A 16,992-nucleotide genomic window follows, 5' to 3' on the forward strand; every position below is an offset into this window, starting at 1 on the left:
GTAAGCAAGAAACATTAGACAGAGAAACAGACAAGAGTAGTACAGTAGGAGGACATATTATGATATTATGACCAGCAGACTAAAGTTCTTGAGAAATATGAGAGGTAGTTCCTCTTGTTCCACAAGCAGACCACTAAGTACAAAACCATCAAATAAGAGCTTCAATAATACAACTGTGGGCGCTTGCAAATCTAACTTGTGTAAGAGTAATTCAAACATGCTTCTTTAAAATAAATCATTTCTTTAAGTTTCATATGGCAGATTTGTTATTTCCATGATACTTAGTGTAGGTAAAAAATAGCCTACTGCTTCCATTTAGAAATACAATATAAAATCTAGGAAATAGCCAACTATGCTCATTTCCTGAAATTTATTATTTCATTTCAAAGTGAGGAATCAATTCTTCTTATGACGGCACACGCCTTAATAGAATTCCTAAAACGTATACAAAAATAGAACAAAAGTACTCTTATTAATTTAATAGTGTACGGCGTCTGTATGCTTCTTGGAAAATGAAGGAAAAATAATAAATAAAACTTGTCAAACTAAATTGCTATATGTGATATAACCGACTGATTTCAGAAAGGGTGCAAACAGAGCATCTTTCAAACGGGAAGCTCTTGAAACATAACATTTACATTTTAACCATTAAAACAACAAATTAATAATAGAATTTACACAAGCATGCATATACAATAAATTAATAATATAATACATTTATTGCAAGCCAGCCAACAGTGTACATATAATAACTTGTTATAAAGTGGTCTTCTCAGTAGACCATTTGGTATTTATAAAATAAGTTATTTTAGCAAATAATTCAAAACAAATAGCTGGTGGGAATATTAAGGCCTAGAACCTCAGTATTTACACATTTTAGGGAAACCATCCCACCATTTTGATTTAAGCAGGATAGTTTGGATTTACAAGGGCTTTTGCACATGGTGGCAATTCATCCCACCAAGCTGTGAAGTTTATTCAGCTGTGCTTTTGTAGCTTCCACATGGCAACCTTGTGTTCCACTAAAGCTGTGTGCTAGGATATGATGTCATGGTAATCTGCTTCAATGCATTGCAATAAGGTAAGTCTATGTCCCTGTCACAGTCCTGCCTCTAACATGCTCTTTTCTACTTCTATGGATCCCCAACCCACTATTAACCATGCTTTCCCAACAAAGGTGTCCTGATGTGGGCACCTGTAATTAGAGAGTATGGATTATTGGGTACAGGAGATAATGCTTCACAAGGGCCCCAATTACATGCATAAAGGGCCAGACTAGCAACCCAGGTGCCCAATGGCACAGAGGCAATTGCCTCCACAAACACCTTAAAAGAGAAGAAAAATGTTTGTAATTAGCGCGGAGATGGGAAGTTTCGTGAAAACAGACAAAATAGTGGGAATATGGATGAGTCTCCAGAAACACTGTATTTTAGCTAAGAGTCTAACCTTCCTCATGGAAAATATGACACTGCCTGATGGATTTGAAACTTACTATGATAACAATGTGCCCCTTCTCATCCTTCTTGTACTGGACCAGAGGGTATCTAATTTATTTATGATGCCTGAACTGTCGCTCGGTTGCCTTGTTTAATAAATAAGTAGTATGCTCCCAAGGCCCTACAGATGGCTAATTTATAAACATTTTGCAGTAATGATGTGTTCATTTGAACGGCAGAGGAACAGATACACCTACCAAGATTTTATTTTTAAACAGAGGGAAGGATGCATCAATCACAATACATTAAGTTTAAGGATTATTGTTTGGTGTCTTGTGCATTTATTTGGCAGCAGTTGGGCAGCATCTGAGTTGCCTAAACGTTTGGATTTATTTCCACCTATTGTTTGAAGCTTAATTTAATTTTTTTTTATTACTAATAAGGGTAAAGGTTTAGAAAAATTCTGTTCTGTAGTTTTTTAATTCAACTGTTTTGGGATTTAGGTTCCCCTAGTTAACCCTTTCTTACTTAGTCTATAAACCCTTTGCTGGTATTTTTTTTGTTTTGTTGTTGGATCTCTCCCAGTCACTCTGGCTGACTGTGACCCGTGCCTGGATATGAGTGTGGAGGGGGAACACCAGCCCGTTAGCTGGACTGATCTCTGTACTGAGACACAGGATCACCAAATTCTGGGACAGAGCCCCCAAATAAGAACTCTTCCATGTGAAAACTTGCAATTATATAGTACATGACAGCGTAAGGTATACCTTACCTTGAAAGGAAGGTTTCTTTCCGTGATAGGACTTATTGGGAGTGAAGTTGTACTACTTGCTGGGCTCATGTCAGCACTCTATAAACAAAACAGATAAAAATTGGTATTCACAGCTTGAATCTAAAACTGTCTAACAACGTGACATCATATAAAATAAGAAAGGAGGTTTCTTTCTTCAATGTCAAGAATGTGCTAAACAAATTTTACTTTGTTTATTTTGCAACCTAACATCAAATTTACATCATCATTTTTGTGTTTTACAGCTTCCATGGTTGCTTTACAAGTTGAACTGATTTCCAGTCAAAACATTTCGAAGACCTGTGACAGGCTGCCTTCCTTTTCTTTGAGACTTCTGATAGCCGTAAAAGATAAAGTTGTCCTTTAAGTATAAACATTTTAATATGACAACAAGGAATAGTTAATGCAACATTCAAAAAGTAAATAAACCAAAGTTGTGTCTGTCAGACTGTAGACGCTAAGGAAAACAACCAGAATGAAGACAAGATGATACAATAACAGAAACAAAGGACCTAACAGCGAATAGGGGCCAGTGGACTGATAAAGGCAATGTGGTCTGCTGGGCATTGAACCTTTTATCTTTTGTCTTAACTTTTGTTATAGCTTTATACCTATACATTGTATGCTTAAATTCCCTCGCTGAATCTGCCACTACGACCTATGTTTAAAAAGTATTTCACCTATTAAGACTGTGAGAATGGTTAAGTAATGGCTAAATCCCTGACCCAACAGATTAATGTAATCTCCATTGACTATAATTGAAGTAATATACTTTAATTATACACTTTAATGAAGGATGCATATCTCATTCACTTAATTTTCACTCACGTTAAACAACTTGTATGTTAACAAATACTTGGCCAGTTATGGTATGCAAGTAGGTACAACTAACCCTTAACTCAACTGATGACTCAACCTTTCAGTAAACAGACCACGTGTGTATATATGGATTTGATTATTCAACAGTGAAGATTTACAAGAAAAACTAAAGTGATTGAGAGATTGCTTTGGTGTTTGGTGAAGACCCTTATATTACATTACCCCCCATGCTTAACTATGTAGTGTGTACATGACTTGAGTTTTATAAATTACCAGTAACATGACTTTTGGAGCATATACAGGTTGTTGCTCCAGCTGTGTAATGTTAAATACTGAGCATGGTGCCAAATGATTCTGTTCATGCTAACCCTTAGCTGAATTGATAACTAGAACTTTAATGTGTTGGCCGTTGAATATGGTTTTATCAAATAGCAGAAAAAAAGTCAGATTTACATTTTGGCAACTGTGGCACACTTTGTTTTCTTTAGGAACCTGTGGGATTTTTTCTGGGGGTGCAGAAAGAGTGGAGAAACACTGGGATAAAGCAGGGAAACCTATTTTTTGCAAAAAAAAAAAAAACATTTTGTGGGTGTTTTTACATTTTAAAGTGTAGGGGTGCCAAAAACTCCCAAGTAGGACCCTGGCACCACCTATGCTGTTTTACGTATAACCAAATGGGATAACCAAATGGGATAACCAAATCATATATTCTAAAAAATCCACAATCCATTATTTTTCACTCAGGCAGATGAATGGTATTACAGAGAAGTTGGGTATAACTGTCTACCCTTAACCTAGAAAAAAGTTCTGGGACTTTATACCAATAAGGGTATAGCTGTTATCAACACCATCTTCATCACAATCATCATCACCACCTCCATCATCCTGTTTGTATTTATAAAGCATGAACAATTGAATTGTTTCGGTAAATAAAAGCAAAGCTCTACAAGACCGTGACACTAGGACACTAGGACAATTGATATGAATCATTCCGTATTTTCAATCAATTTGTCCTTTCACGCATTCAAATACTGCACTGCCAACTGTCTCGATACAATCATATAAATCCACCTGACAAGCTGCTGTTGACAGCTGTCAACCATTTGATCCCTCTCTCTGAAGACTCACACATTACCTACAGATGATATTACTCAAGATGACAGATACATATCACGCTCAGGAAGGAATTAAACTTAAAAAAATCTGAAGATCACTTTTTTTGTAAAAAAAAAATTGACAGAGGAGTCCTTCATGGCCCATAGCCTATTTTTAATAAATATGCAGGAACAGTTTATCTAAACAGTATCCTAATTATGCAGCATTGTAAAGTCGGGCAGACTACCTATTGCATCTCATTTAAAAACTTGTGCTAGTTTTAATGAGCGCCAGGAAAATGATTTTGGTTCATGCTGTGCAATCTTTACACAGCGTTATATCTCGCCCGATGCAGATTCTGTGCACAGTGGATTTCAATAAGGAATTGTTTTGGTGGCTGGCAACATTTTACATTGCAGTACAGAATGAATTCCTTCATTTACCCTTGGGTGTGTTCTGCTTTGTCTCTAACTTATGTTACAACATACAAAGTCCTGAGTCCTGGGATATGGGTAGTCGCATAATGGCGTGGGGAAGTATTAGAATAACATTTGTTGATGGCTTTTTGTATTTTCCACTTTCACTGCCAATGCTGCAATATATTTATAATTCTGCCACAAAAATCTTCCTTTATTTTACTTTTTTAATGTAAATGCAAATCTCTGGTCGAGAGCTCATTTGAGAATGTACTAACTTATTTTATAAAATATATTAGCTATTAAACACAACTGTTTTACTTAGTAAATGCAAGGAAAGGATATATATATATATATATATATATATATATATATATATATATACTTTGCATTACTATACTTAGGGTGTTCCTCTCAGGGAACCAGTGTCCGTAGCAAGGTTTGCGAAGTCCACAGAACATCATTAAATTGTCCACCACAGACCCCAGTAAATGTCCACCTTGAGCAATGTTGGTGACTCCAGTGTCCTTGGTCTTTTTCTACTTGTTTGCTATGCCTGGTCCATGTAGGTTTACATTCCCTCGCTGTATTAGTCCCTACCACTTCTGATAAGAGGCTGTTTAATTTATCTACCACCCTCTCAAATAAATAAAATAAACAATATATGCAGCTATAACAAATACCCAATAAATCCACAGTTTGTCTTGGGTATTTTTTCATAGCTGCATATATTGTTTATATTTGAGATGGTGGTAGATAAATGAAACAGCCTCCTATCAGAAGTGGTAGGGACTAATACAGCGAGGGATTATAAACCTACATGGACCAGGCATGAAGCTATCCTGGATCTAAGACAAGATTTAGGATTGATTAAAGTCTTTAGATCAGGACTAAATGGGCTGCATAGTTCTTATCTGCCATCAGTTTCCACGACCAGGGATGAAAGGTGGCCAAGGAATTTTGAGTACTCTCACAGTGTGCTGACAGGCGTATCCAGTTGGTAGCCACACACACTGCCAAACCCAAACTGCTGTTGGTCTCAGTAAGGATAAGTATGGGGTGCTATGGACCAGTAGCCCACCGGCTTTCGTTCTGCATATGCATGGCACAAACTGAGAGAACAGGGTGCAGGTGGAACCTTATTCAGAGGAGTGTTGTGCCTTGTGGTGTCACTTCTAAGGACAAACTTTATTGATCTGCTATTTGTCACACAAATACAATAAAGTGTTTCTCTTTAAATGATTTTTTAGAGCACATATTTTAAAGCAGCAGCTGATCTGCTTTAGCATGCGTGCTCCTTTATATCTTCATAGCTCTGGGATAAAAACAATGTAATTTAATAATGATATATCACCTTGGGCAATATAAGATTGATTTGTGACGTATTCTGAAATGTAATTCCTTAAAATACAGTATATGAGATATTTCTACTGGATATACAGCTGTTTGATTAAAAAAAAAAATAACCTAATTACGTGTGATTTTGTGCTTAAACTCTCCAGTGAAAAGACAGTAAACTATGAATCATGTCATTGCTGTCTAATCTGCTATTTTTATTTATCCCCCCTCCCTGTAATCTTTGGCATTTTCTCCATATCCGTGTAACTATTCATTGGCTATAGAGCACAGCAAATATCATAGCCGAGTAGGTTTTTATTAATCTTTGTCTTTCTTGGCTTATCTTCATCACTCTCCCTAGAAGCTACTTCAAATACTGTAATAAAGTCAGCCTGTCAAGATTATACTTTTATGAAGGAATACTGTAGAACAAAATGTTCCCCTCAAGATGTTTTTGACATGAATAAAATATATATATATATATCAACAATTGGTCCTATAGTATTTGATATTGATTTCAGAGAATCAGTCAATGTTATAGCCGAAAAAGAGCTGGGGGCTGGGGTTCAGCTGTCACCAACTTGAAGTTTGGCTGGTATTAAGTGAATGTAGTAGCCCTATTGTCACAGATAGACTCATGCTGGTTTTTTTGGCATACCAGGCAAACGGAAATTAGGCTAATCAACTCCAGCCCAGTCCATATAATAATTACCAAACTATAAGTATACATCGGTGTAAAGGCCAAAAGTAGAGAAAATTTCCATATTTTGAACCTTTAGGATGCAGAAAACAGAAATGTATGGGGTATTGACCCAATAGATCCTGAACCTGTGGTGGCCTGCTATATCACGGTTTTGTAAATACTTTATCAGTACTGCAAAAGGTAAACTTTGTTTGATATCATCCCACCTCTGGGTCAGTCAGGCAGCCAGTGAGGACAAAAATCTCACGTAACGCTCTAAAGTCACTATGAAAGGTTTTGCATGAATTTCATATAAATAAAATATGTACCTTAAATAAATATAGGTTTGTTAAGCTGTTTGTAGCTAGAAGGGTCTGCAAAGATATGTGAAGGTCTAGACATAAGTATTTCTTTCTGCAAAGAGAACAGACCTGCAGCACTATCGAAACTCAGAGCAATCCACAGTAACTGAGGCATTACTGGGGGCAAGCAAAAGAAACAGACATAAAGGTGACCATCTAATGCATGGAAAATATGAAATCACGTAAATGAAACACGGAAACATACACTCTGACAGCAGGTAAGAACCATTCAGCCATTCTAGACTGCCCATTGTTTTTCATGCTGTAAAAATGAACCAAAGTCACATCTATTACCTGTCAATTTTGTCAGTGTTTTCTCCACTGCAGGAAGAACAAAGAAGTATAAAGGACAGGACGTCTTTCTATCAGGATTCAGTAGCCCTTTATGACAGGACTACATTGTAGAGGACGTTTGCTGCTTTATAAGGCATAATACATTTGAGAAAAAAGACTGAGTTTTAGGTTTATTTATTTTGTTTACCCTGTTTATAGAGATATTACAAGCAATGTGTGCTATACAGAAATCTACACAGAATTCGTGGATAGACTAGTTCCTCAGTCCCTGTAAAAAATAAGATGTCTTACATTTCTATGTGCTTTTACTTTCATCTAGCTATCAAATCATAAGACTTCCTATTGTTTAACCATTTTCTAAAATGTTGAATAATCTGCATATTTTGGCAGTAAAGATCCTTATTCTTCCATTTTGTTTCAGGAAGTTTATGCATTTTTGTCTCTACTACTTCTGAAGTGCTAAAGATTTTGGAAGCAATCAGTGACAATCTAAATTGCATGTCTATTGCCATAATTGTTTGTCCTACAGGTTTCTATGATCAGTTTCTGCAAGCAGGCGATATGCAGAATATAAATTAACTAGGTAGAGCAGCGTGCGTTCTATTAAAAGTATGGCTCAAAAATCTGTTTAACCTCGTAGGAATACTCATACTTTGAATGAGGAGACTTAACAACTCACAAAAAGGTTACTTTTCTAAAAACAAAAAAAAAAGAGTGACCTTTTTGTCAGTCTCCACTGGATTATCTTTTTACATTTCTTATCTGCAATCTGTCATTCAACTGTCTAGCTATTTCATAAAACCGTGAAATAATAAACACTGTCAATTTGCCACCCATGGACAGCCACAAGCAATAACTGTTTGTCCTTCAATGAGAATATCATAAATCTGGAGTTTCGAGTCCTACTTTGTTTTTTTGAGATACCTTCAGGCAACTATTGTTCGAAGTGCTAAAATAATTTGAACTCCCACAACCTTTAACTTTCTTTAAATGGCCTGAATGACCATTGGAGTCTTTAAAAAGACATATCGCACGGTATCATTTAATAAAGCCTCGCGCATTCCGCCTCACAGGGATTCACAAGTGTGAATTGAACTCTGAAGCAAAAATAGTTCATTTTTTGAATGTGACATGATGTCAGGTGCACACCAGGCACAATCGCTCTCCAACAGAATCAGTAGAGCTGCACAAAGGGGTTTATTCATTAAAGTGCTAGTGCATGCCACTTGGCTAAAAAATAGAGTTTGCATCAGCAAACTTCCATGAGTTGGACAAAAGTCCAACTTGCAAATCCACTAAAGCTAACTGGCATTAGCACACATACAAAAAATGCCACAGAACAGGGATGGAGAGGGAGTACGGGACATGGTCTGTGCCCCTCCATTTTAATGACGCTCCCTTCAATGCTACTGGGAACAGAATGAGGGGTGAGAGGAGACACGTCTGAAAGATATGTATTTATCCAGTAAACATGTGCATTTGGATTTGCATGAATTGCAAATTTTCTGAATTTTGGTAAATTCTGCGATTCGTATGAAGGATCAAGGAGGACGTCAATGCAGTGCCACCATATTAGAGGAAGTTGCCGTTGGGTTATGTCTGCGGGAATTAGGACAAAGATAGCAGTTTAAGAATTGAAGATAGAATGGGCCAAAAATGAACTGAAAAATTAGTCCAAATCATTTTTGGTCCATTTGTACCATCTAGGTTTTGTACAGGGAATTTAACGCAGCACTACATTATACATTTTCCAGCAACTCATTGACTGTAGCTGGCTACAAATATATAAATATGGATAGGTATACCCTGAATCAGGGTACATATAAAGATGTGATAACAGCTAAGGATAAAGTAAAATCAGGGATTAGTAAACATAAACAGAGTCAAGGGTGACACCAAGGCAGCGAACCTGGTCTGTTGGTTGGATAGTGGAGTTGTCAACAGTAATAGAGATGTCAGGAAAAGTGGACAGAGTAGATGGTGGGATTATCATGAGTTCGGTCTTAGAGATGTTGAGCTTTAGGTAACGGGACGCCATCCATGATGAAGTTCCTGATAGACAGTCAGTGAGGCGAGTTAGAAGAGAGGGGGAAAGGTCAGGAGCAGAAATATAGATTAGGGTGTCATCTGCATATAGATGGTACTGGAGGAAGTTGTCCAAGGGAAGAGGTGTAGATGGAGAATAACAGAGGCCCAATAACTGAGCCTAGAGGAACACCAATAGATAACAGTAGGGGAGAGGAGCAAGTTCCAGTGAATGAGACACTAAAAGTACAGTTAGAAAGGTAGGATTTAAGCTATGAAAGAGCTGTGTCCCGGATGCCATGAGCATGGAGGGTTTGCAGGAGGAGGGGGTGGGCTACTGTGTCAAAGGCTGCTGAGAGGTCTCTGTTGAATGCTGTGAACGTAAACCGGATTGTAGAGGGTGAAGTAGAGAGCTTGAAGAGAGAAAGTTTGTTAGGTAATCGTTCCAGCAGTGTGTAAGCTAGCAGGAGAAGTGAAACTGGACGGTAGTTTTATGGGGATGTGGGATCAAGGGAAGGTTTCTTTAATAGGATGGGCGAGATGATCTCATGTTTGAATGAGGATGGGAATACACCAGAGGAAAAGGAGAGATTAAAGATTTGGGTTAGACTTGGGGTAAGCACACTAGAGAGAGGTGGTAGGAGATGTGAAGGTGCAGGGTTGAGGGGACAGGTGGTGAGGTGGGAGGACAACAGGACCTTGGCAACCTCAAGGGGTTTAACTGGGCAGAAGCAGTTGAGGATGGATTGAGGTAAAGAGGGTGGTTGAGGTACCATATGATTGACATTACGGGGGAGGATGTTATCCCTGATGGTGTCAATTTTGTTTTTGAAGTAGGTGGCAAGTTCTTGGGCAGAGAAGTTGGAGGGCAAGGGAGGTGCTGTGGGCCTGTGAATGGTGTTAAATATGGAGAATAGACGTTTAGGGTTATTTACCTTTTATTTCCTATTTTCAGCTTTTTATTTTGCTATGTTAACTCTCATGTAATTGTTTTTGAGAAGTAATGGCTGTTCGATGATTTAGACATATCTCTCAGACTGAAGCACATTTACACAAGGTCTTACTACTGTATATTTACACTTATACTGAAAGTGTCAACTAAATAATGCTAATTATGTGGGTAAGACAGAGTGGGTAGAGCTTTGGGGCAGTGCGTTTGGTAGATTTTCAAACTAATTGATAGCTGTGCTTCAAAATGTCTATGGAATTTTTCTTCAAATGTTGGCAACTATGGAGTAAACCAAACACCTACCATTCCCTAGTCTACACACAACAGGGGTGATCTAACACATTCAGATAGAAGCTTGGCAAAGCACAAGGAAGCAAAAGGACTACTTATTTAACACAAGTATTAAGTGATAGCACAAATGTTTTATGTTTAAAGAACATAGATCCCAAATAGTATAACTTTCCCTTTAAGCTGTTGAGTGAAAAAGCGAAGAGCCTTGTAAGCTGGACAACATGAACAAATGTGAAGAAAGACAGAAGACTAAATTTAGTTGCAAGAGACATAAAAAGGGCAGAAACATATAAATCCGTGATGGGAATTGGTGATTAAAAATTGAAAGTTGTAAGTATAAGAGTATTTATTGAGAGTAATTTGTTCTAACCATCTTACTGTAATAAGTGCCCATAAAGCATTGTTTTGGAATGCTTAGGAAGACACCAGGGTTGTAAAGATGTAAGTGCAATAAAGCATGTTATGGTATGGCATGCTTTTATGGGGTGTAAAATTGTTAGAATTAGAATGAGAAGAATAAAACTAAATCTTGTGTTAGCTTACAATGCTATGTGTGTTCCATTGTCAGCCAAGAACTAAATCATATAAAATTTATTTAAGGTAGTAAAATGTTCAAACTTTCCACACACACATAAAATACTATTTTTAAGAATGCCTTTTTTAACCTAACGCCCAACAATTTCCAACCATCACTGAAGCAGGAACACCCTATGGGTTATTGGTGGCTTTGCCATACTTTTCATTGGCCATTATACACCTACTTTTAGAGTTATTGCATTGGGGTGTCTAGGTCTCAAAGTACAAGTTTGGAAGTGAACCAGAAAATATAACATGGTCTCAAATGGGAAGAAGACACGTTGCTTGGAGCATGTGGCCAAAGAGGTATCTGGCTCTAGTTTCAAAAGAGCCACATAACCAAATATATGTGAAAAACAAACTCATGATTATAGAAAGGGAGCCATATTACAAAATAATTAAGCATTGACTCTCCATTACACATGGACAATAAATATATATATACACACACACACACACAAAGTTAGCAAGAACATTAGGAGTTGCTAAATTCTCTGAAAAGGAACTCACTGGTGAGCTCACCCACATCAAAAGTCCTGGACAGCCATGAAAGGTAGCTGTTGTGTAGAATTATTTCCTTGATGAAGAACTACCCCTTTATAACATCTAGCCATGTCAGAGGGTTCACCACAAAGTCCAAACCACTGTCAAGCCTCAAGAATAGGAAAGCCAGATTTGCTAGAAAACATATAAAAGGTACCAGCCCAGTTCTGGAAAGATAGGAAATATGGATACCACATCATCTGTGAAACATGTTTTCGAGGGTGTTACAGCATGGGCATGTATGCCTGTGAATAACTGCTGACAGAAGCAGCAGAATGAATTCTGAAGTGTATATGGCTATACTGTTCCGATTAAGCCAAATGCAAAACTGATAGGACAGGGCTTCACAGTATAGATAGACAATAACCTAAAACATACAGTTAAAGCAACCAAATTCCTATTCAAGGCAAAGAAGTAGAAAGGGAAATAAGCAGCAACTTAGGACAGCTAGGGAGGTAACCCAGAATTTGGTGATGTCAACAGGTTCCAGACTTCCGGCAGTCATTCACTTATTTATTTTAACTTATTATTTTGTTTATGATTATATTAGTTTGTCCAATTACTTTTGAGCCCCTGAAAATGGGGAGACTATGGATGCAAAATTGCCGCAATTTTTAATGGTTCATACAATATTTTTGTTAAAACCCTTGACTTAAACTAGAAACTAAAAAAATACTTTAGCATTCCTCAGTAAGCAGCAAGCCAAATAAATATTACCTAATTGTTTGTTTATTTCCATTTCGTTAATTCATCCTGAATTGGACTGACCCTAAAACCAGCAAGTTATGTAACACACTTGAAATCTGTACGTGAAATGAAACTGATTTCCTAAACCTCAGAGAACTATCTAAAATGATATATTTTTCCATTGTTACATTAGATCCTAGACTCTTGTCCCAGCAGAACCCAAACTTATGCTATGCTACCTGACATGTTCAGTGACCATGCAGTGGTATGTAAAAGCACATTACGAAAATCAAGCTCTAAAGCCTTACTCACTGCAATGTTTAACCTTCAGAGTTCTCCTAATTACCCTTCCATTCTTTCTGAATATAAATTCACTTTAGTACAGTAAAAAATTACATTTCCACAATTATATGGTCCTTCTAAACGGCCTGTCCTTTAGACCCTTAAAATATTAACTTAATATCCATTTGTATTTTTTGTGTGGCTTGGAAGCCTCAACGTTCATGACCAAATCACTTAAATTAAAGGGACAATTGGGGGGTTTGAAACACAACTGTCATCGGAACAGCTTTTAGGTTTTCCTTTATTAAAACTAAGTGTAGGTTATGTGTTTTACTTGTCAGTCAGTGTAGTTTGGGTGTAAATGTCCACAGTCTAAAAGCTGAGACTGATGGTAGGCTATGGCAGGACCTGCATTATCTCATCAATTTCCAGTCTCTTCTTACAAAGGCTGCCTTAACCAATCAACAACAAACAACTTAACGATGACGACTAATAAGATGCAGATCTTGAGAACACGCCATTCTCTATTGGATGAGCGAGAGAGAGTCTGAATTAAATGTATTTATGGAGTTAAAATTTATGGTTTAATGAGCCACGCAAACAGTTGAAACTATTTTAGTACAGACAAAAACATCCTCTTAGTACTATATTGTGTGCAGGCCAGAAGAACAAGCATATCATACTACAAAACATAGATAATATACAGCACTTCACCATACTAAATGGTTTGCAGGGTAATAAGTAGGAGCCTTACACATTACAAACAAGTCATAATATGTAACCTTTATTATTCCAGCTACCTGACAACAGCCATATTCCTATGTGCCTTATTGCCCATTTAGCATGTTTAAAACCCTCCTTGAGTGCCTTATTGACCCTGTGACATTTTGCAGCATCAAGCATCTTCACTTTTATATTTTTACTGCTTTAAGCATGCCATATTATCTGATAAATGACAATACGGCAATTCCTTTTGCTACAATGCAAAGCTAATAAAGCTTAAAGCTGATGATTTTGCTCTGTCCTGGCGACAAATGTGTGGTGGAGAATGAGATAAGATTGCATGAGGGTTATGATCCATAACCAGCTTTGTAATAAGTATTTATTTAGTTATACCTAATCTTTTAATTCCTTTAATTCCCTAGATGCTCTATAATGATAACCTTCTATTTTCTGGTATATCATCAACACCATTATGCAATGCAAATAAAATGGCATACAGTTAAGCCACTTTTATTGTTACTTCTCCTTTGACAGAACCCCAAAATTGCAGGAGCCCAAAGCGGGACATTTCCTACCACGGAGCAGAGTTGGGCAATTGCCCCAGGCGGCACTTTTGAAGAGGCGGCCCCAAGCACTTTTTTTTTTTAAAGTGGAGGAGAGGGCGCCGAGTGGTTTTCACTTACCAAGTTGTCAGTACCTGCTCCACACCCCTTTCCTCTGCGAGCCCTCTAGCTGACGTCAGTTCCGGCGCTCAGCAGTAAAGCAGCGCGCACCGTGGCAGAGCATGGAGACTCGCCGCAGAACTGCTGAAACGTAAGTACAAAGGGGGGGGTAGGGTAGATAATGACCCCTGGTGTCAGCAGGGGGGGACAGCGTTTTAAACTTCGCCCCAGGCTGCATTATGTCTTGGGCCGGCCCTGGCGGCAAGAGGTAGGGCTCAGGGTATGATTCGTGGCAGGTCTTTAAAAACCTACCTATACCTTGTGATCTGTTCAAACAGAATGTCATGATATGACATCATATATCGGAGCTCTGCTGCAATTGGTCGCCGGGTGAGAGCAGTGATTAAGTGACCTCTTCAACCAGGCAATCATAAAATCTGTCCGCAAAATCAGGTAGAAAATGGGAATACAGAACCTTCACTGTCTGTCCTATGAAAAAGCATTTTATTCCCCTCCCAAGCACCTTAGCATGTGTTTCTGGTATTCACTAAGATGCATTGGGAGGATGTGGATGTGATGATACCTACCTGTGAGCCCTGACCGGTAGTAGATGGCAGCTAATAAGTATGAAAAGTAAGCAGCACTTATGGGAAAAAAATACTGCTTGGATTTCACGTAAGCCGGGGATCTTTGAGGAAAAAATGCAGACCTTTGGATATTTAACTCAGGGGGGCTGTATATTTAACATACATAAATATGCAGTTATGCACAATAGGTGGTCACATTTGCTCAACCCAAACAGTATATCATGGTTACTCATCTGTAGCTCAGGACTGCCAATAAAAAGGGACAGATGTACTGAGAACAAGATGCAATTCTTTAGCATCTGTCCTGTTATTAACCCAAAGGGCCTTATGATACATCACACTATACAATTAATCAATTTTGACCTGAAGCCTAAAAATCTTCATGTGTAATATAAACACATAGAAAAGAAACTAGATGTTTGATATAATGTACCCTCAATTTAATTGCATGGTTTTCCAGGAATAAACTTGTTATATGTGATGTGAACCAAAGATTATATTACAGTTTCCTATTAGTGAACCGGAGGCCATTTCAGTAGCTGTATTCTAGTAGCAAAAAAAAATTAAATATGGTGGCAAAGTAGGCCAGTGATCTCAACATATCAAATTAAAAAATATGATTTCTGGAGGGCTTCTTTCTTCATATAAACATGATAAAAACAGTTAACGGGAACTGGAGTAGAAAAAAATATCTACAGTGATTTTCATTTTCTTGGCTGCAAAACGTTGCAAAAAAACATTGCAGGTTATATATATATATATATATATATATATATATATACAGTATAAATATATATATATATATATATATACAGTATATATATATATATATATATATATATGAGATTAAAAGTTAAATCCTGGTTACCTAGTAAAACTGTGATGTAAATCATACATCAATCTTGTTGTGAAAAAGTTGATTCTGTTCTGGATTAAAAAATGTGGAACGTTAAAATGAAAGAGCCCTATGATGTTTAGAACTTTAGAAGCAATACTGATTTAGAAAGGTCACACCAGGTTGAAAACCAGATTGAATTTACGGACATGAGCCTTGTTGCAAGTGACAGACCTTTAAAGCTGTGTCGTAAAGTACACATGAGTCTAGAAAAACTATTTCTATAAATGAATATTGTCATAGTAACCATTAATTATATATTAGTACTATTTGTAAATTATACCCCCAACTAATACATGCTAACAGCTCGTATAAAGCCTAACGTTGTGGCAATTCATTTACAGGTGTGCCCTATATTGAGTTACAAGGTGGCTGACAAAATCATAACATTTTACATTTTTAGCACCAATCCTCCAGCATGAATCCTTCAGTTATATTTCACAAGATCTACACAAAATGAAATTAAGAGTCTGCATGTTGATAGTTTTCTGTAGTCGCTGACAAATAATGAAAGAGGGAATTTCAGAAAATAGAACTCCCTAAAAACCAATTAGGGGACTGAAAAAGATCACGCATCTGGCATATTGTATTGCATATTGTCAGTGAAGAATGCCGTTTTATATATTTAGCAAAAGCTATTCACAATGCCATATGGAGGAAGTTTTTAAATGTCGTTACGTGATATTTTTTTATATAAAGCCTATACGTGCTTTAAATGTACCACAGACACCCTCTATTTATAACACAATATAAAACATTTATTTATAATGCAGTTTTACAAATAGACATACTTATTATAGTAATTGAAACAGTACATGGCATGGAAAAAAGTTTCCCTAGCTAAATTACTGCTCCTGTTTTCTAATGTCATAGCTATATTCTGTAACATATCATTACACTTGTATAGCACTAGAAGATTAGCACATAATCGCAAGTGCGGCGTGATTCCAGGGCTGAAGGAACATCCCATGCCTATACATACATACATATATACATACACACATACATACATACAAACATACATAGAATAAACTGAAGATGGGAGCCATCTGTGCATTTTTGCTAGTACGGTGTAAAAATGCCAGCGGGAAGTAGTGAATATTTTCTCAAATATTTTTTTTTACATAACTTAGACTGACTTATTTGACTTCAGTGCGACTCGTTATCCACCGCAGGGTTACTACACCTGGAATAAAATTCACTATAACAGCATATTGAGCACCCCAGGGCTTGTGATGTCTGACATACGCATCATAATGATTCAAGAAAATATACACAGATTGACATTTTTTTTTTTTTAGCTTTTTATATGCTTACTTTGCGCTACATGTTTACTTTTATTATTTAGAGCTTGCAGAAGAAAGTGAAATAAAATAGAATGTAGAGGAAAGAGTGGTAATACTATTGGACCAGTGCAACAGTCTTACTTGCTTATACTCCTGAGAGGTCATGGATTGGTAGTATTTTTCTGTTGATAATCAGTGAAATATTATAGCAAATAAGTAACAGATTTTTTTTATACTACAATAATTAGTCAACA

General features: G+C 37.1%; 1 protein-coding gene across 2 annotated transcripts in view; it reads right to left on the bottom strand.

The window, feature by feature from the left end:
- CCSER1 (coiled-coil serine rich protein 1) overlaps positions 1-16,992 on the bottom strand; it is a 352,242-nt gene that overhangs the window by 90,359 nt on the left and 244,891 nt on the right. For both annotated transcript variants that reach the window (XM_053461592.1, XM_053461593.1), the window contains exon 7: positions 2,209-2,286. In XM_053461592.1, the coding sequence (XP_053317567.1) occupies positions 2,209-2,286 (78 nt within the window). The remainder of the gene's footprint in view (positions 1-2,208; positions 2,287-16,992) is intronic.

Source organism: Spea bombifrons, chromosome 1 (genome assembly GCF_027358695.1).
Source record: "Spea bombifrons isolate aSpeBom1 chromosome 1, aSpeBom1.2.pri, whole genome shotgun sequence".
NCBI classification, from domain to species: Eukaryota; Metazoa; Chordata; class Amphibia; order Anura; family Pelobatidae; genus Spea; species Spea bombifrons.